This window comes from Helicoverpa zea, chromosome 24 (genome assembly GCF_022581195.2).
Source record: "Helicoverpa zea isolate HzStark_Cry1AcR chromosome 24, ilHelZeax1.1, whole genome shotgun sequence".
Classification (NCBI taxonomy): Eukaryota; Metazoa; Arthropoda; class Insecta; order Lepidoptera; family Noctuidae; genus Helicoverpa; species Helicoverpa zea.
In genome coordinates, this window is record NC_061475.1 from 982,020 (window position 1) to 1,004,355 (window position 22,336).

Below are 22,336 nucleotides of genomic sequence, written 5' to 3' on the forward strand. Positions count from 1 at the left end.
GGACACAGACGAAATCATGTATGTAATTTTAAGTAAGTATATAATGGATCTCTTGTTTTTCCATTGAATGCTTTGCTGAAAAAATATTTGAAAATAGGCACCTACAGTGAATCTTTAATTTTTGATCTAGATACACAAGTAACATATTTACAACGTATCAGACCGAACGTAAATGTAATTATACATAGTTATATATGTTTTATCAGGGCGGGTCGGTATTACCCGGTTCACTGGGTATCTTACGCTACATTAGGTTAACTGACCGGCCCGCCCGGGTAACCTACAGTTTTTTTGTTTATTTTTATATTTTTTATGAGCTTTTCGACCGGCTTTTGTTTTATGCGTGAGGGTCAGAGTTTTTGGATGTCATAAAGCGTTGTAATTAATTTTAGAAGAATTAATTACTGTAAATTAATTGCATTGTATGCTCATTGGGTTCTTTATAATATAAGAGGCAAGCGAGCTCTTGCCATCAAGAGAAAAAAGTTCCAAGAATTTTGCTTTCCCATAAAAAGGTACGGTCTACATATTTCGGTTTGATTTAGAAATCAAACAAAGTAAAACTCGTGAATCAATAACTAATAATAGGTATTGATATTTTAGAACAGCGTAGTTTAAAATGAAGGCTATAATTTAGTATTGTTAACTTTACCTCCTCTATGTTTCAGAGGAAAATTAAACTAGCTTTAGTTTGTTATACTTATGCCCGGTTTCTGAGGACCACTTAACGAGAGTTTATCTATCCGTCAGCGCTATTGGTTCGATAACTCCTTCGAATGCGTTTCCGAGCTACGTGTCTTAAGTTAAACTCAGTTTAAACGGCGTACAACTTAACTGCCCATATTTGGCCGTTTATCTGTCCCATAACTTTGTTTGACGTTTAGATGTCACAAAAAATACCACGTTTTAGATAACGTCCGTCGCGTCGAGTCAGTTTAAGAAGCCAGTGAACAAAATTAATATTAAAATGCCTACTTATAAAAATACAAACAATGAATACAGATAATATGAATGCAAGAAGCTCGTCAGAATCTGACTTCGAAGTGCTTACAATAACTTCTAATATATCATATTAGTGTCACGGAATAGAAGGGACAGGAGAAATCCTATCGAAATGTTTACCTATATAAAATTTGAAAAAGATATCGTTTTACATGTTGATTTCTGACACTTACGCGATTATTAGACATTACTTGTACGGATTTTATCGCAAAAGTACGTAAAATCCGTGAAAGTCGTTTTATTTAAGAGATATCGGTTTGAAAAAAACACCGTAATACATCTGGATGATATTCATCACCCTTACTCTACCTCCTGTTGCGCTCCTTCAATGCACATGGTTTGAGTTGGAACAACTTTTTATTGCGTTTTTTATATAATTTTAACGTACATTTGTAAAAGAGCCATCTATCGACAGATTAAGGAAGTACGTATCGGTTCCTTAACTATTTATCTGGCAGTTTGGTGCTCGGAAACGCAGCAAAAGTTAAACGGCGTTTATCAATTCAATAACTTTGTCGAACCGATAACTAACGAAGAGATATCCAGAGACTTCAGAAACCGGGCACTAATCACGTAACAAAACTAAAACCCGCCCAAAAACTCTTTCTGAATATTCAACCCTAACAGTGAATTTAAAAAGGTATAGGTAACCATGGCTATCATTTGAACATCTTTTTCAGTCGTTACAAGTAGTCAGAAGCCAGTAAATCTGACAATCAGTCTTACCTAGGGGTATCGGGTTGCCTGGGTAACTGGGTTGAGGAGGTTAGATAGGCACTCGCTCTCTGTATAACACTGGTACTAAACTGCATCTATTTAGACTGGAAGCCGACCCCAACATACATAGTTGGGAACAGGCTCGGTAGATAATAATGACTTAAAAAACTAGCTTTAGTTTATACATCCGTCCAGAAATCGTAACTTCTTCTGAATACTAAGCGCAAACTATGAATTAAACACGGGTATAGGTAACATCGTGACGAATTTCAAAATCCAGCACAATATTCACCTTCAAGCAAAATAATTCTAATTACAAAAACAAAATACTACCACAGACTAATGAATGTACGAGAACAGAACCGCCAGGAAAACAATAGTGCCTATTGTTTTCCGAGAGCAATATCGCAGAAAGCGTCAATTCAATTAATTTTAGGTACTTTCCTATTGGTTGTATTATTACTCTGTGATGAATTTGTCGATAATGATTCTGATTTGAGAATTGGTTTTCAAAACTTTTGATTTATTGATAACTTGTGTTGTTTATTTTAGGTTTTGAATGTATTTGTTTAGATAGGATAGTTATATTTAGGCTTCGTAAATATTAGATTTTGTATTTAGGTTATAGGTAGTTAATTTTGGAACAACAGAATAGAATAATGAATAGTACAAAGGGTTTTCAGTCTTGATTTCATTATTTCATCTATTCAACGAAGACTGTGTTCTTCCATTTATCCTCAAAATTGCCAGTAACATTATATTGTTTTACATCAAATATTTTCTAAAGAACTTTATATGCTAAACACTTCCTCAAACTATAATTACATTTCAAACACTATACATACCCCATCAAAGACATTACTCTTGCACCCCATAACGTTTGATCTTTGAACCCCACATTAAAATTCATTCCAAACAGTTCCAAACACATCACCCAATTATCCGTCACCATGGCAACCACTAACAACTCCATGGCAACTCTATTTGCTCAATAAACAGCAATTTCACGGCTTTCTGACAATTGTAACTAAACTAAAGTAAAAATGGTGTTATTCCTTGTAAAAAGGGGTGATGAAAATCAGTTTCTTTACGAAACAGATGTTGATAAAGATGTGGATGAAGTGGTGAAGGATATAACGGCTATATTTAATGGGAGGCTAAAGGTGACGAGGATTTGCTATGAGATCGATGAGCTGCAGAAGCATGGGACCTTTTTGCCGCCTGAGATGCAGGGATTGACTGAAGAACAGGTGAGAGATTGATACAATAATAATAGAAAGATCTGATACGGACGACGAAGGACTAGATATTTTACTCAATACTCAATACTCAATTCTTTATTGCATTCCACAATGTAGGTTTAGGTGGTAAACATTTATTTGGTAGGTAACAATTATGGACCCTGTCGGGCACAGCAAAAGATATTCTTAATATACGTATGTGGAGAGGACTTTACATTCAAATAACTTAAGTATAATTACAATTCAACTTATTCTAAAAACATTTACATAACACTAACATTACAATTAAAATTATAGACTTTATTTTTCTAGTTTTAGAGATTTATCACTTAAATATTCATCGACACTATAATAACATTTTTTTAATAATAACTTTTTTAATTTATTTACGAATAGATGGAGTTTTTTTTCATTTTTTATTGTTTCTGGTAGCATATTATATATTTTTACCAACATTACCAGAGGACTTGTAGAGTGTATTTTTAAGCGGGATGATGGTAGGTTGAGTCGTGTTTTGTGTCTAAGTGTGTACCTTGTTTGTATGTTTTCTCGTTTGGTGTAAAAGTCTTGGTGTTTGTGAGCAAATTTGCATATTTCTAATATGTACATACACGGCAGAGTTATATTTTTTATATTCAGAGTTTTATTTGTTCCATTGCTTCGCTATATATTTCTATCGTTGTTATGGGTACCTAGATAGTGTAGTAAGATATACATTCCATGTCTAGATCAGGAAGTAATCAGTTTGTTTATATATCATAATGTTTAGCATGTTTAGATTATATGTCCTTTCGGTAGTAATCTTTTCATACCAAATCTATAACCGATAGATCTAAGAAATGAGCATTCCAGTTGTAATTTGCATAGGCTCGAAAATTTTATATGTGACATGACTTCAGACAGGAAACTATAGATGAAGAAGACATGGCTACACCTATTCCAAATAATAAATTGATATAAACGCAGAAGAACGATGAATTTGTAATTTGCATTTTTCAGATCAAAGAGTTGAAGCTAGAAGACCCCTGGGCTAAGCGCTGTGCTCCACCAGGTCACGTGTTTGTGAAGGATGACATGGGCCGTCGCTGTGGTCTGGCACCTCCTCCTAATATGCAGGAGATTATCAAGAAAGCTGCCGAAGATGCTAAAGAGATGATTAGTAAGAAACATGTAAGTTTATTAATGCTATTAATAAATCTTTTGTTTCTAATACAACTTTTATTTACATAGATATTTACAGAACAAACACATTAACAAATATTTACACAAAAATGAATAAAAATAAGGTAAACAACTCGTGACAATACAAATTTTATAACAACCCAGGCATCTAATATCATCTCAGCTCATTCCGAATGCACTTTTGTATCTTTAATCTAAAAGACGAACAATATTTTTGAAAACATCAAACAAAGAGTACTTTCACATCGTAACACCAATTCCTACTTTATTTTCAGGTGGATCTCCGCAAATGCTTAACCCAGAAAGACGTAGCGAGAGCCTTAGACGAGCTCCGAGGAGCTACCAAGATCGTCTTCCCTGGAGGTCTGCCTCCTCATGACCCAGTCCGCATGGAACTGGACAATGTGGAGGATCTGTCTGGAACTCAGGCTGCTAATGAAGTGATAGACCCTTCTAGAGCCTGTTTGTGGGCTTGTGGGAAGAAGTTCTTGAGTGGGAACAAGTTGAGAGATCATTTGGGTAAGCATTTTTATCTCGTATGCTAAGGAAGGAAGAATGAGGTTTGATGATATTAACAAACAGATGGATAGGTTCACCGATTACAGATAAATTCTCCGATAGAGGGAGTTATCTGACAGATAAATTCACAGGTTTCGGATAATAAACAGCAATATCTGGTGGAATATATGTATAAGCAGCCTATATCCGGTAGATATAATCAGGCAACTATAGTTCGGCCATTCAGAGAATGCGTTCCTGACACGTCGCGATTGAACTGACGACGTAACTACATTCATTGATTATTGATATAATAATGTTGTTTTAATGCTCCTCAATTGTTAAAACGGTAAACAACCAGCAAAAATATTTTTATCGTAACTGCAACGCCATTGCAAAGTTACGTCGTCAGTTCAATCGCGACGTGTCAGGAACGCATTCTCTGAATGGCCGAACTATAATTGACACTTTATCAGTAACCAAGGAAGCCAGGCTTCAGAAGTCCATTACTGTCAAATCAAAAACCACCAAATGACCTTCAATTTGCCCGTGACTTTGATGATAACTTTGTCTACCTAATACCAAAAATATGCCTAAAATAATTCAACCAATATTGACATAAAACCTCAGTTTTGTTCAGAATGTAACCAGAATCCAAATTGATCAAATACAAATGTTCAGATTAACGAATCTAACAAATTGTTTTTGTGTACTTAAGAGATTTGCAATGATTAATTGGATTTGTTCAATAAAAATTTCATGAGGGATTTGAGTTAGCTAAAATGTTTATCTATCATATTTGAACGGCGGTTTTATCTTGATATTAATAGCCAAGTTTTTAGAACCGATTTGTATAGGATGTTACATAAAAGGGCGTACCTAAAGTTGAAAGGGAGGTAAATAGTCCCTTGCAAAGAGATATTTGAAACGTGGAGGACCAGTTAAAATTTGCCACATAAGAAAAACATTTCATTTTATATTGGAATGCCAATCCTATTTCCTTAAAATTAACGATATAACTTAGCAGAATGGATGTGCACAAAGAAAGATAAAAAAATAATTTAAAAAATCTGCATTTATATATTTATACTAGCTGATCCCGCGAACTTCGTATCGTTTAAACCTTCCCAGGACCTCTACAAACATTTTAAAACCAAAATAAGCCAAATCGGTCCAGCCATTATGGAGTTTAAGTCAGACTAACGAACAGCAATACATTTTAATATATAAGAAGAAGATTTCTTTTGACTAAATGTACTTTTTATTTACATAGATATTTACATTTATTTTTAACGGGTAATATTATAACACCTTCTACATTTTCTCTAAACATTCCAGGTAAAAATAACAAGACAAAAGTCACGGTCAAGCTTTGCTCCACCTCCGAAGGCGCACCAGGTAGAGAGCCAATAATGTCTGAAGAAGAACGAAAGCAATTGACTCTCCACGCTTACAGGAAGCAGGAGGAATGGAAGAAACTGGAACAGGATGAAGATGACCACTACCTGGACTCCAAGTGGGCTGATGGACATAGTATGAAGAGGCAGTTCCATGGCTTGGATAATATTTCCTGGAAGCCCACTTTTAAGAAGTAAATGATGATGATGATGATGTGGTATGAAGAGAATACTTTCTTTTGTTTTCTTTCTTTTTTTTGTGGTGATTATCATGGTGTCTGTATTGGCGTAATATTGTTTTAATTATAGTTTACGTTTAATTGCCTTTTTTGTTTTATTTTATCTAGTTTTTCCTACTTTTTTAGGCTTCCATGTCCACAGGGATAATATAGAACCCTTCTACCAAGATTTCGCTGTCTTTCTGTCACCAGGCTGTATCTCACGCATCATGATATGGTAGTTTATAGAGCTGAAATCTTCACAAATTATTTATTTCTGTTGAAGCTAATTATATTGATATAAGTATGTAAAGGGGCTCCCATAAACAAACGTGATTTTCGAAGTTGGCGGTTTTTAAAGCATTTCTTCAGATTAAATACTTATTTCGAAGTATACATTTTTACATTGATCATTATTCAGGACAGAAGAAAACCTAGGTACAGGTGAACAACTTTTTCATAGATATTTTCGCGTTACTTAATAAAGGGCGCATTTTCCTGATAAGGGTACAATGTGAGATTGTTATCATGCTCCGAATATTGAAGTCTACCCTTTCAATATTAATATTCTGTCCTGGATTTAATATCTTCTTGTTATGTAATCTACTATGTGTGGTTCCCTTCTCGCTACGTACTTGTGTATTGTGGGTGAATTAATACAAGCATAGGAGTAAAAATGCGTTCATGAAAGTCGTTTGCCATCGATTTTGTTAATTGACTGTATTAATCTCAAATAACGGAATAAAAAGTATGATACTAGATAGAATAAAATAAGATATTAAGTAATCATGTAAAAAACTAAAAAGAGCCTATGAAACAAATCTACAGATAGATAAGTTATTGAAATTCACACTAAGTAAGCCATATAGCCAATCTGCTAATTGTTATACAAACTTTTTAGTTGGTCTTTATAGTTCTAAACACTCTTTGCACCTGATCTCTCTCCGGTTATGTCCGATTGTCTCATCGCGCTAAGAGGATGAAGAAATAGCGACTCATGCACCCGTTCTGCGCAAATGTTTGCGCTATAAGATGTCCTGCGAAGCTGGCCAACCTCCTTATATGAGAACTGCCGCCGTGGCCGATAATCGGATAAGAGAACATCATCATCAGTTCTAAACTAACATACTATAAATCTTGTGTACATAATATACATAGAAACGTAACAATAGATCAGATAATGTACACGTGGACAGGTTATTATTACTGAAGTATGATGTATAACTTTATCACCACATCAGACCGTGATACACACGAACAGTTTAAATGTGAAACATCTGAATTTTGGACTGAGATCGGAGGCTTTCTGGTAAGATTTATGTAGTAGAGTATATTAGAAAGAAGACTAAGAACAATATGTACCCTACGGCGCTTAATTCTTTTAGTTTAGTATTCTAGACTATAGAAACACAATGTGGTAGGTAAGTGAAAACGTCCATAAGATACCTTTTACCGAGGACTGACACATAAGTATACCTACCTAATGATTTTTTCAGTTTTTATTATAAATCATTGGTAATACAGAACAGTCTAGTTTTTATGTTATTGATTTACAGTAATCTTAAACTCCAGGTTTAATAACCTAACAAGCCAGAGTCAGAGTTTTCTCAAATCCGAAACACTAACCTAATTCCATTGAAAAGGTACAGAGAAACTATGTAGTTTAAAATTTTGTTTGCCAAAGGAACCGTCCGTGAATCCTTTACCATTATCAAAGTGATACATCTTTCTTATTATTCTTTTATGTGTAATCATTTCTTCACCCCTAGCCATCCATCATACCAAATGTAGGTTTGGTTACACTGAACATTTTTGAGGTATTCAAATATTCTCACACGTGTAAATTATTGACTTTTTAAATAAAAAATCATTGTTTGGATAAATAGCTTTCTGATTGCTTTATATAAGAGCAAAGAAAACTATTCTTGCTCAGGTAACCCTAAATTATGTTCTGGATAAGATAGGTGTGATGTTACATTGATTTTAATTCCTAAACTAGGTAACTTCTTACTGTGAATTCACTCGCGTATATACAGTAACTTTAATTTACCTTAAAAACCATTTTTTGGTTCATTATTAGTATCGTTTAATTCCCAGTCAAATTTAATTCATTTAGACCTCCTCAAAGACCTATGAATATCAGTTAAAAAGTAATATAATACTCCAAATATTATATTTCACAAACTTCAATAAAATAAAACTAATTAAAATCTCATAGCCTACATAATCCAATAGCAACAAAAACAAAAGCTGGCACTATTAAAACCTCATCCAATTTCAGCGTCACAAATGTACTTAAAACATGGAGATTCTGCCGTTCCATACAGTGGCAATTATTCTCACGCAGCCTGCTACAACGATGTCGTCATTACGACACTCATTAGCGGAGACAATCCCGATATAACCGCTTGCAGCTGGCTTGGGATCTTACAGAGGTTTGGGCAGAAGAACAACTTTTTTATCTTGTGGAAAAATATTGAGCTTCATCTTCGGTTTCTTTTCAAGTGAACTACAGGTTCAATCACCTAATAAGCTTATCAGTTTTCTTAAATCCAACTGACGGCCTCTGGAAATGTAATATCGAGACTGCTATTGAGTAGCGTTTGGGGATACCGATATTTTTATCCACTCCTGACAAGAGAAAGGTCAAAGAGTTTTGACCTTTCTGATAGGATAAGGTTATCCTGGAAAGGAAATGCCAGGTGTCTATTCCACGTTAAATCAACGAATCTATCGATGTAAAATTGTGCGCTTTAATTGTTTTCTCCTAGAAGCCTACAAAATCAATTGTCCTTCTGTAACCGCTGATTTCCAGTTAAAGGCGGTTCAGACTGGTTTATTCCGGTTTATACGAGACGTGAACGGTGTAATCCGGTTATAAGCTCTGTAAGAAGGATAATGTTTGCACGTTAATCTCAACCGACTTGATATGTACGGTGGTTCTGGATCGATGGTGCGTTGATTACGAAGGTAATTAAGCCATGGGAATATGATATGAGGGTATGGGGTTCGGAAAGAATATTGGGGGATGTCATTCATGATTATTGAGGGAATAGGGGAAGAATATTTACGTTCGGGAAGGAAAATCGTGTAGTTTTTTTCCGGAAGATTTTGTAGAACAGTATAACTGACCGTATTTTTAGAGGATTAGAAATAAATCCATTATTTTTTAATGTTTCTTTAGGTTCACACACTTAACTGTAAAATTTTAAAAACCTAAGTTCAGGTTACATAACAAACTATAGTAGAAAAATTTACCTGTCGTCTCCACAATTAACTAAAAGATACGAAAACTGAAACAAACTAGTTTGAGCTTTAACCTGCAACACTACAGTGATACAAAAGCCGCAATATGTAAGTTCATAGCTCAGACACAGGAGTTTATGTTAATTTGCTCCAATTTCCCGTTTTTGAAGCTAAAATTTAACGGAATGGCAAACGTTTTGTATCTAAATAAGTTTGGTGCAGGATAGAAATTGTGGGTGAAGGTAATAAGAGAATAGCGATCTTTGTTCATGTATAGAATACCAGTAATATCTTATTATTTTGAAAACTGAAATCAGCCGGCTGTGGAATACACAAAGGGCTGTCATTCCGATAGTAGTAGGCGTGACGGGCATCGTTGCAAAAAGCATTAAAAAGTACATAGATCAATTAGACGCTTCAATTAACATCCATATACTCCAAAATCAAGCAGCCATACATTCATCAATCATACTCAGCAAAGTATTAGGAGACACAGTATTCGTACGAACAGTAGAAGAACAACATTCACACACTGACACACAAACACCAGACACTCAAAACACGCATCCATCACCAAGCACGCAAGCGGGACCAGCCATCCAGGAACAGAACACACAGCAATCATCTAACACCGAACATTCGTCATCATCACAACCTAGAAGAGGGAGAAGAAGGATAAGAACAATGCAAACAAACACATCAACTACATAATACATATACACTATATAGTTAATAATACATACAAAATACTTAATAACAGATTAGGGGGGACATAGATATCTAGACACACGGCAGTGTGTCCGCCAAGTTCGAGCAAAAAAGGCGACACACCGGCCGTGGGTTATATTACACGAACCATTTCGGGCCAAATTCGACCCCCCTGTAACTCAAAATCTATTTTATTTACGCATATCAAATTTCTAGTATCTGTTGAGACCCCCTCACTTATCTAAAATACAAAATTTCATTAATATACCTATTGTAGGTCTTGAGATATTGACGTCAGAAAATCGCTATTTTTACTATACACTCACTGACTGATTCACTTATTCACTTATTCACTGATTCACTGACTCACTCATCAAAAACCTAGACCACTTCCAATGGTCGTATTGACTTGAAATTTGGCATGGAGGTAGGTCTTTATGTCAAGGTAAAGGGAAAAATCTGAAAATGGCCAAGTGTGAGTCGATTTCAAAATAATGAAGGTGTTTTATACCCGGTGTAAATTTATACCCCTAAGGAACTAAAACGAACTAAATTTATCTATATTTATATAATATATCTTCGAATGGTACAAAGGTTTGTATATAGTCAAAGTAAAGTAAAAATCTGAAAACGGCCAAGTGTGAATCACTTTCGAAAATAACGAATGTGTAACTTTGATCCACGAACATAATATATGATAACATGTCATGTCAGTCAGTTGGTAAATCTAGTCATAGTTAATCTAGTTCATTTCTTTGTAAGAAACATAGTGCATATTAAAAAATCTAAAAGATAGTATAAATGAGACATTTCTTTAACTAACTTCATCATAAGAAAAAAATAAAATAAACAACCTTACAAAAATAAATGAAATCCCACCCAAAACAAAAATGTGAAAGACTGCCAAGTTCGATAATATGGGAATGCTTCGCCTATAAAAGAAGTGAGATCTGAATAAGTACCAAGTTCCATACACATACCTCAGTTAAAAATAGTTACTTTTTAATGATGATTACTTGGCAAGTTTTAATAGAAAATTAAATACTTGATTCATTGCGTTTAGTAGGTTTATAACAAGGTGTATGAAAACTTGCCAAGTAACATCATTAAAAAGTAACTATTTTTAACTGAGGTATGTGTATGGAACTTGGTACTTATTCAGATCTCACTTCTTTTATAGGCGAAGCATTCCCATATTATCGAACTTGGCAGTCTTTCACATTTTTGTTTTGGGTGGGATCTTTTTTTCCGCGGGCTGCGGAACGGGATATCTATTAAAACCGACATAAAGTCGAGAAGGTCAAACCTACCAAACACATCCATTAATATTATTTGTACAGCAAAAAAATTACCGTAATGTCTGTCGAGCTTTCAGCCCATAAGTACTTCCTTAACTGATTTGAAACACACAAGGTCTACTTTTGATCCGGCAGCGAAAAATAGCTCCTTTAGGACACGGGCAATAGCCAATAGCCAATATTTTAAGTACTAAATGAAAATGAGATACATTATTAATATAATACCTTCTCGAAGCCAGAAATTGGCAATTTTTGAAATATTGATGGGTATGTCTATCGGTTCTTATTTCCTAACATGAAAGATATTTTAAAGTAAGCATTGTGTACACGAACATAAACTTGAACCTTCAAAAAGGCAGCAGCTGGTGCAACAAAACCACTTCTGTTCCTTCCAGATCCCTTTGTCCACATACTCCATGATTAACTACAAATTATTTATATAGCCACAATAAGCCCTTAATTCAAGTGAACAATTCATAAATATTGACATGTCAACACGTATTTCAGTGCTTTCAGCGGCATTTTCAATAAAGTAGCAGTCAATTGATGTACTCTCAGCATGTTTCGGTTTGTGGTCTGGCACGCTTGTTAAAATCCATTAAAATCCACAAAATTTGCGCAAAATAAACAAATAATTTTGTCAGCTTTTGAAGTTGGCTTCATGTATTTAATATAATGTTTGACCATAAAAGTTATGTGATGGTATGTGATGTGCACATAATCCGATATCAGCCTTATTACATAAATTTAATCTCCATAGAAATAGCTACCTATACCTTTCCTTTTGTAAGTACAATGATCTTTGTCCAGATAACTATCAAAAACGAAAACGGATTGATAAATAAAAAACTTTTTGTTATGTTCACGCTAAACCGGCATCACTATTTGATATGTTTGGCACCGGGACAAAATAGGACTGATACTTCTTAGAGACCGAAATATTTTTACCCGGGTACGAAAAGTAGTGCCCTTGGTGTATAGATAAAGTTGCGAGCAAAATCAAGAAAGATAATCATGCATTGCATAAATATATGGTGCCCACCGAGGGACCAAATTATTAAATATGTCAGCAGTCTCTCAAGCACGTTTGAGGAAACTACTAGCAATAGCGCAAAAAGAAATAGGTAGATGCTATGCTAGCCATAAAATACATTTTCCGATCAGATTCCTCGACATCACTACAATCTTAACGGCAGAAACGATCAGATAAAATATTTTTTCACCCAAAACTTTCTCTAATACCCCGCCAATCACAAACCCGTCCGACCAAACTGACATATGCCACTCATTGCAAATTCAAAATGGCCACAGTGACGTCACACTCGCACACACGTTATCCACACGTCAGCCACACGACACGAACAATGAATTGACACTTCACAGATAACACACAATAGGTTATTATGCTTGTTTGTTGTCAGAAGTGGGGCGGTTATGGTATGGAGTGAAAAATGGGGGTGGGTAGTAGTGGGGTTAAGTTTTACCTGTTTTACCTTGATAGTTGATAGAGTTGACCTTGATAGATAAAATGAGTAGTTAGCAAGTATGTTTAGCAATTATCCAGGATATATGTCAGAAGAAGTATTTGTAAACATCGTCAACATACCACTCTGACTACTATACTACACTACATATACTATACCATAGGTATTGAAAGCATAAGTAAATCTTCTTTGTCTTGTTTCCCAAAAAATTTGCTCTAAACAATAATACGTCACGTAAATGACCTGCTGAAAATCTCTGAACTTATCTAAATAAATTCAGTTTAAGGACAGCGTTAAATACTTAAAAAGCTTTTAATAAGTTTTATGATCTAATAATAGGGTTATATTCAATCGCAAGAAAAATATTTTGAAACAAACAGCAAATAAATACATAAATAAGCAAATACTTCGTATTCTAAAGACAATACCAGTATTCCATAAACCCATGTTTTCATTATTAAAATCTGATTAATATTCAGGGAGCGCGATGCAAATTGTTAAAGCAGTGTGCTCAGCAACTTTTCAATCCACCATTTTGAAATTAATTCCTTTCGCTTGCTTTAATGACTGCTCGTTGTAAATGTAGTAATCAAGAAGATTTTTCAAGCACTGTGAAATAAATATCTAGTTGTTTGTTTCTGTTTTGTGGTGGGGATTAATTTTTGTTTTGAAGTAGGGATTTTTGTTGATAGTGATGAAGAAATGTTAGGTAAAAGAGGTGTGAATATGGTGCCATATGAAACAGATTTTTAAAAATAAAACTGTTTAGTGAAAAAGCACAAGGAAAATCGAATAAAACTAAAACTTATCGATTTCTGACACTTACGCGAATATTAGACATTTAAATAAACATCGGGAAACGTCGGGATTAAATAATATTAATATAACGCGATAAAATCCGTATGTACGGTTACATGTCCGTACATTTGTATTATTTTGTTATTTCTACTTATTTCGCTAATTCGGCACCTTACGTTAATTGAGGTCGATTAGCGGCGAGTGCGAAAGAGTACACCGGCCGATACTGACGTCGCGTGTGATCCACTTTACTTTACTAAAACTTGTAACTTTGATAAGAATAAACAGTGAACTTAAACTATAACTTCTTCTGATTGCACTCCAATACTCTACCTAACTACTACTCTACTGTCTGTGCGACGTAACACATCGTACATTTTGGTCCTTCGACAATAACACTTAGTGCTTCTGGTGACTTATACTGCGATAGCGAATCGGTGGCTTGGCCTCCCACAAGCGGGTCTCACCAAGTCGATTGAGAAATCGAATTTCGTAGTGGCGGTCTCAGAGCGCGCTGAGTATCCAGGAACCAGCACCTAACTGAGGTATTGAATCTACTACAACTTACTATCATAACTTAACTAAAAAAAGGGGGTTAACTGCTCAAGAAGCTACTTTTGAGAGCATCAAGGCACTCTGTTCTAACTACAAAAAGGACAGCGCCAGCAGAAAGACGGAAAGCTACTTACAGCAACGTCTTGCTAAACTAGAACAACTGTGGGAAGAATTTGAACATAGACACATAACAAAGCTAGAAGTACTTGAAGACAAGTCGAATATTAACTACTTCACTAACAAGGTTTATGAAAAAACTAAACAGCTGTACGAATCGACTAAAAGTCATATGAAAGAATTACTATTTACTCAACAAAAGCAGAAGGAGTCCTTAGACGTCAATTTAATTGAGATTCTCCAAGATAAAGCTGATGAGAAGACTAAAGAACTTATGGCTCAACAAGAAGCTAGATTCAAAGCGTTGAAAAGAGCTATGACGAAGATTGACCTTGAATTTATTACCGAAAAGTGGGAATTGGAAGATTGCGTATCAACTTTGAAAACTAAATGGGATTGTATTGAGAAGATACACTGGGAACTGGAAGGTGCGCTGAAAGATCAAAGCTTTAAAGACGAATACATGCAGAAGTTTGAGGATATTGAAAACAGGTACGACAGTATTAGAAAAGCACTAAATAGTAAGATCTGGTCGAATGCTCATTACCAACGATCCGCGCCGAAAATTGAAATTCCTGAGTTCTCTGGTAACTATATTCAGTGGATTTCTTTCAAAGATATTTTTCTCGAAACTATTCACAACAATCCAACCATCCCTAAGTCGCAAAAAATGCAACATCTAAAAACTAAATTAAAGGGTGAAGCGGAACGCCTAGTACAGCATCTGTCAATAAACTCTGATAACTATGATTCATGCTGGGAGATGCTGATACATCGGTATGATAATCGCCGTCTTCAGTTTACCTCATTCCTCATTCTGGCTTCATGAAGAACAACAAAACCTTCAGAAGATCATATGGCGCACGTCAGCTGATCACATGTTACAAGAATATGCTCTATGTACTGTAACATATGGTACAAAATGCGCGCCGTGGCTAGCGATGCGAACGCTAAAACAACTTGCAATTGATGAGCGACACAATTATCCTGAGGCAGCAAATATTCTGGAAAATGAACTGTACGCCGATGACCTCGTTAGCGGTCATAATTCGCTTAAAGCAGCAAAATACCTTCAAGCTGAACTTATAAAACTCCTAGAGGCAGGAGGAATGAATCTACGTAAGTGGACCAGTAACAACTCTGAATTATTGGAACATCTAAGTGAGGACAAAATTTTGAAAACTACTTTCAACTTTAAGCAGGAAGATTCCATGAAAACGCTGGGATTAGGCTGGAATCCGAACGCAGATACTTTCACTTTTAACTGGAAAATAGCTGAAAATAGCAAGAAACCGTTGACGAAACGAATTTTGCTTTCACAAATATCTCAACTCTACGATCCTATGGGGTTTCTTGCACCGATAACTATTTTATCAAAACTTATCTTTCAACGTGTATGGACAGAAAAACTAGACTGGGATGATACCTTGCCTGTTGACATACAGACTCAATGGATGAAGCTGAAAAATGAACTACCTGAGATAAAAAATATACAACTTAATAGATGGATCGGTAGTCATAATAACAAAATCGATTTATTTGGATTTTGTGACGCCAGCGAAAAAGCTTTCGCTTGCGTTGTATACGCTCGTACAATGACCGAGTGTGGACGACCGCGTGTCACATTGCTGACGGCAAAGACTAGGGTTGCACCACTCACACAAAAGTTGTCGCTACCTCGACTTGAGCTCTGCGGTGCGCTACTACTATCCAAACTTATAGACAAGGTGACTAAAGCACTTAAAGGCACAAGCGTAACGACATGGGCTTGGTCTGATTCTCAAGTAGTACTGGCATGGCTGCAAGGAGAACCATCTAAATATGAAAAGTACGTTGAAAATAGAGTATTGACTATTCGGAAGGTGATACCAGCTTCACATTGGTTATACATAGAATCTAGAAACAATCCCGCAGATTGCGCCACTAGGGGCCTATACCCAAGTAAGCTACTCAACTTTTCTTTATGGTTTACGGGGCCCGAAGTGCTGAAAACTTTCCAAGTTGAAACTAACATCGAGCAAACAGTGAAATGCTTTACAACAAAAATTGAGGAAAAACAAGTAGCGACAGCCCTTAAACAATCGAACGACATAATAAATGAATTATTACAGAAACATAGTTCTTTAACTGTAGTACAACGAACTATCGCTTGGATTCTACGATTCTGCAAAAACGCACGGATTAGCAAACAAACAACGAAGAAAAATGACACCGAATCACATATGTTGTCACCGTGTTACTTGAAACCGAATGAATTATTTATCGCTATGAATTTAATAACGCAGAAGGTCCAGAGATATGACTTTGAAACGGAATACGAATTGTTATCAAAAAATCAATTATTACCTAACAAGAGCCCACTTTGCAAACTGAACCCATACCTAGACGAGGATGGCGTTATGCGGGTTGGCGGTCGATTGAATAAAACTAATTTACCTGCGGGCGTAAAGAACCCTGCAATACTTTCGAAGACGGGCAGACTAACACTACTGATTATCTCGCAAGCTCATGCCGCCACACTTCACGGAGGCGCTCGACTCACCCTCGCTTATATCCGCCAACGATTTTGGATAATAGGTGGTAACAGAGTCGTCAAAACTGAGATTCGCAAGTGTATTCGCTGTCACCGGTTCCGGTCCATCGAAAACCACCAACTCATGGCGGATCTTCCACCACAGCGGGTCAAACCGTCACGGCCATTTACACACTGCGGGATCGACTTCACAGGTCACGTGGATGTTAAACTAAACAAAGGGAGAGGAGTGAAAACCTCCAAGGGCTATATTGCTATTTTTGTGTGCATGGCGACAAAAGCCGTTCACATCGAGCTTGTGTCAGATTTAAGTACAGAGGCTTTTATGATGGCCTTTCAGAGAATGTGTTCAAGACGCGGGACACCACAAGTAATGTACTCTGACTGCGGCACTAACTTCAAAGGAGCTTCCCGAATGCTGAATAGAGAGTTTGAATATTTTCTAAAGGAACTTTCTCCTGAGTTATTTAGTGAAGTGAGTAAAATGAAGGTGGAGTGGCAGTTCAACGCACCCGCCTGGCCGACCGCCGGGGGTCTATGGGAAGCAGCGGTGCGGTCGATGAAGCATCATCTTCGCCGTGTTCTAGGTGAGCAGAAACTCACCTTCGAAGAGTTTACTACCCTGCTAGCTAAAATAGAGGCTTGCATGAACTCACGGCCATTATGTCCGCTCACTGAAGACCCCGACGAATTTTATCATTACCTAACACCTGGCCACTTTCTTACTGGCAGCCCTACGCTTACACTTCCGATATCAGACTATGAAGATGACCGGTATCTTAACATAAGAAAGAGATGGCAACTAACTGAACACATGTTCCAGAGTTTTTGGAGAACCTGGTCAAATGACTATCTAACTACACTGCAAACTCGTAGCAAATGGAGGAAAGCTACCCCGAACATAAAAAATGGAGATATCGTTTTAATAAGAGACAACAATATTCCCCCTGGGAAGTGGGCCATGGGTCGGGTGATTGAAGTTTATCCTGGAAGTGATGAACGTGTGCGAGTCACAGCTATTAAAACGCAAGCTGGCATAATCAAGCGACCAATTACGAAACTATCAGTACTACCGATTGAACGTGACAACAAGCAAATAGACGATTCAGCAAATCGAGGCGCGATTCAGGCCAACTATACAACAAAACCTAAAGCAAGGCAGTATCAAACTGGAAAGAGTAAAGGTTTCACCATGTTTACAACACTTCTTACACTATTTGTTCTGCTTATGAGTACAAACGGTTTGACCGTAGAAGACTCAGGAAATAACGTTCAAGTTGCCAACCTTGGAAGAAATCGTCCTTTATATTATGAAACGGTTGGAAAGGCACAGTTGATACATGATGAATGGAGACTTTTGATGTATTATAACCTCACAACTTACTGGAGCGGAGTTGAGAAGCTGCAAACCTACCTGCAAGGACTATCGGGACTATGCGATAGATTGGACCCACGGTACTGTAAACCCACACTTGGACAACTTTCGCATGAACTAGAGATCTTCAACTACTACAACAACATTCTGCTTGCTCCACACAAACAACTTGCTGGTCGAAACAAACGCGGTTTGATCGATGGAGTGGGTTATGTGGCGAACAACCTATTTGGTATTCTTGATCAGCGTTTTGCAGATCAATATCAAACCGATATTCACGCGGTAAAAAAGAACGAAGCCCACTTGTTGGAACTAATAAAAAACCAGACTTCTATTATAGAACTGGAAAACAACATTTTAAGAAGAAACGAAGTCAACATCAACCGACAATTTGCTGCCATAAACAATTTCATGAAGCACACTGACTTGAGATTAGCGAGTATCGAATCTGGAATCGAGATGTCTATGGCAACGAGTTTTTTAACTTCAGCGTCACTTACAGCGTATTTGTTACTCACAAACTTGAGAAACATCCAAGACATGCTCTACGACAGCCTGGTCGAAATTTATAAAGGACATATGAATGTACAACTACTTACACCGGTGAAATTAAGTGAACAACTAGATAAGATATCTGCAAGACTACCTAAAACGTTAACATTGCCAATACAAGATACGCAAAGTGACATCAGAGACTTATACAAATTACTGTACGTGCGAGCCCGAATTACAGATAGCTTTTTCATGTTCGAAATTCATATTCCCTTGGCTAGAAATGAAGAGTTTATGATATACCATGTCATGCCTCTGCCAATGAAAACTGCAGATACTGAAGAGGAAATGTTAGCTGAGGTGTCATCCAAATTTATCGCTGTAAATCTGGAGAAAAATACCTACGCTAGCTTAAATGACAAAGAGATGGATAACTGCATTCAACGCAATCACGATAACTTCGTTTGCATCCTTAATTTGCCTGTTTACAATTTACAAAATCAAAATGCGCCATGTGAAGCAAAGTTAATAGGTCATCAAACGACCTCGCCTTGTACTGGAAAGAAAACACAATGCGATAACGATTGGATCGAGTTACATACAATAAACACCTGGCTGGCGATTTGCTGCGATGTATGCACATTTCGAACCGTATGTGCGAGCGACGTTCAGACAGTTGTTATCAATGCGTCATCAATTGTGTCCTTAGGCGCAGGATGTCTTATTCAAACTAAGGACTTAACTATCTACTCCCACAACAACTATGACAGCCAAGCCAGAGTAGAAACTGACCTGAAGATACCATCTTTAAATATGTCTCTAAACCGCATTATTAGCTCACGACCGGCATATAAAATAGAAATTATGAAGGATGACTCTATTAACAAGATCGATAAAGACATACAGAACATTAAGCAAGAACAAATACTTCCAACCAACATCTCGTCCCATGATGTACACCAGTATGTCATTTGTTATTTGGGTTTGGCCATGGCAATAACAGCTGGCATCATATGGGCCGTAAAAAAACGCTGGTTCCGTACTAAGGGTACGCCAAGTAAGGAACGTCATTACGAGGATGTGGTACCAGGGACCCAACGTTCTACTCCAGCCCCACCAGAGAGGTCCGGGGGGCGAAACGGCCAGCTGGCACCCTCGGCGTCGGGAGCGCCAGGTCGCGGCGACTACGCACGCCCTAGTCTACGCCGGGAACCGAAGCTGGAATTTAACTTCGAATAATGTTCCATATTTGTTAATTTTACCAATTCTTTTAATTTTGTTGTTAAAAGTGGATATCACGATGACTTCTTTTTTCTTGTTTATTTTTTTCTTTCTTTTCGGGTTAAGAGTATGTACGGTTACATGTCCGTACATTTGTATTATTTTGTTATTTCTACTTATTTCGCTAATTCGGCACCTTACGTTAATTGAGGTCGATTAGCGGCGAGTGCGAAAGAGTACACCGGCCGATACTGACGTCGCGTGTGATCCACTTTACTTTACTAAAACTTGTAACTTTGATAAGAATAAACAGTGAACTTAAACTATAACTTCTTCTGATTGCACTCCAATACTCTACCTAACTACTACTCTACTGTCTGTGCGACGTAACACATCGTACACCGTAAAAGTAGTTTTATTTAAAAAACTAAAACTTGAAGGTCGATATATATGGGACTGATGATTATGTTTAAATGTGTAAAATATCTGAATAGAAAATATCTGAAAGTTAATAGTTTCTAGCTTTCACCCGCGGTTTCACCCGCATACTATGGGAACTACTCTCCGCACCGGGATAATAAGTAACTTTTAAATCTTTTTCCAAGAGTACCTATAAATATTCCCTTTTTTCATTAGAACTAGGCCAATACAGCCTAAATTGTTATATCATATAACATTTCCTAAAGAGCTCATTCAAACCAATTTTATACCACCATCTTAGTTCTCAAATAAAAATAAAACATCGAAAATTATTATTTACGGGATCTGTTACCCTATAAATCATAAAACAATTTATAGTTAGTTGTAAAATTGAATATCATTGGGTAGGGCCGCAGATTCGGCTCAACGAATAATTATATCTGGGGTAAGTGCTGCTACGTGATGCTAGGGACGTGCCAAGATGGCGTGCTGCGTTGTAGCTGGGGAGCTACTGGCTTTTAGTTACTGGAATAGTACCTATACTAAATAGAGAAACAGCTTTGATGGCTGTCAATGGCAGATTGAAGGTTAGTCAAGTTTTAAGTTTAAGTACTCATTGTTGAACCATTACTCCAATTTAGATGTTAATTACAAAGGGACATGTAGTGTTAATTATTTAATTATCCAAGTAAACAAACATTTTTAATACTAGCTATTAATTATTAGCGGCCGCATAGCGTCGCGAGTCTTGAGGGAACCATTCCCCGCATCTGGATAAAATATAGCCTATGATTTATGTCACTGTAAACTTTCATCAAATAGTTTTGGCATGATAGATTTATCAGATATTTAAACATGCAAACTTTCACGCACATAAATATAGGAGTAAGTATGTATATGTGATATGATAGTGCAAACAAAATAGAAATATTCATACAAATGTAGAACTAGTATCTAGTTTCAGTGTTAGTGTTAGTGCAAAACGGAACACATATTCGGTTAATTTTCAACCTTTGACGAAGCCATTGAGCTGTGACACACAGCGAATGGGTTTGTATTGCTCAGGTAGGGAGCGCTCCAGTCAACGCAGAAACTAGTAGAGCAAAAACTAATGAAAAATCTAGGTTTTCACAAAACTAGCCTAGTTCGAATAGAGGATTCATAAGCGTAACGTAAAAATAAGTGACTTTTGATTCACAGTTTATATGCTAAAAAGACATTGATTGGTATTTAAAACGGAAAAACTGCGTCTTTCACAAAGTATGAAATCTTTTAAATCATCCTCCGAGCCTTTTTCCCAAACTATGTTGGGGTCGGCTTCCAGTCTAACCGGATTCAGCTGAGTACCAGTGCTTTACAAGAAGCGACTGCCTATCTGACCTCCTCAACCCAGTTACCCAGGCAACCCGATACCCCTTGGTTAGACTGGTGTCAGACTTACTGGCTTCTGACTACCCGTAACGACTGCCAAGGATGTTCAATGACAGCCGGGACCTACAGTTTAACGTGCCATCCGAAACACAGTCATTGGTGTCTAAGATATACTTAGAAAGTACATACAAACTTAGAAAAGTTGCATTGGTACTTGCCTGACCTGGGATCGAACCCGCGCCCTCATACTCGAGAGGTTGGTTCTTTGCCCACTAGGCCACCACGACTTCTCAAAAAAATTTTTAAATAATTTTAAATTTTAACTTCAAATAGCCAATACTGGCTACTGTACTGTCATGCTCCAATTCAACGATATTCATAAACTGTCTAATACTTTGGCTATTTACTTATTTTAATTAATATCAGAAACCAATTTTATTATCATTGAGAAAAGTACTTTCTA

The 22,336-nt window shown here is 36.7% G+C and overlaps 2 protein-coding genes across 5 annotated transcripts in view; one reads left to right on the forward strand and one right to left on the reverse strand.

The window, feature by feature from the left end:
* LOC124642239 (protein madd-4-like) overlaps nt 1-22,336 on the reverse strand; it is a 150,743-nt gene that overhangs the window by 99,408 nt on the left and 28,999 nt on the right. The gene's annotated exons all lie outside the window — the stretch shown is intronic.
* Nucleotides 2,731-6,361, forward strand: LOC124642241 (cilia- and flagella-associated protein 298-A). The gene is made up of 4 exons (XM_047180585.1): nt 2,731-2,969; nt 3,960-4,130; nt 4,418-4,661; nt 5,979-6,361. Exons 1-4 carry the CDS (start codon nt 2,763-2,765, stop codon nt 6,233-6,235), a joined length of 879 nt encoding a protein of 292 aa, XP_047036541.1. The 5' UTR covers nt 2,731-2,762; the 3' UTR covers nt 6,236-6,361.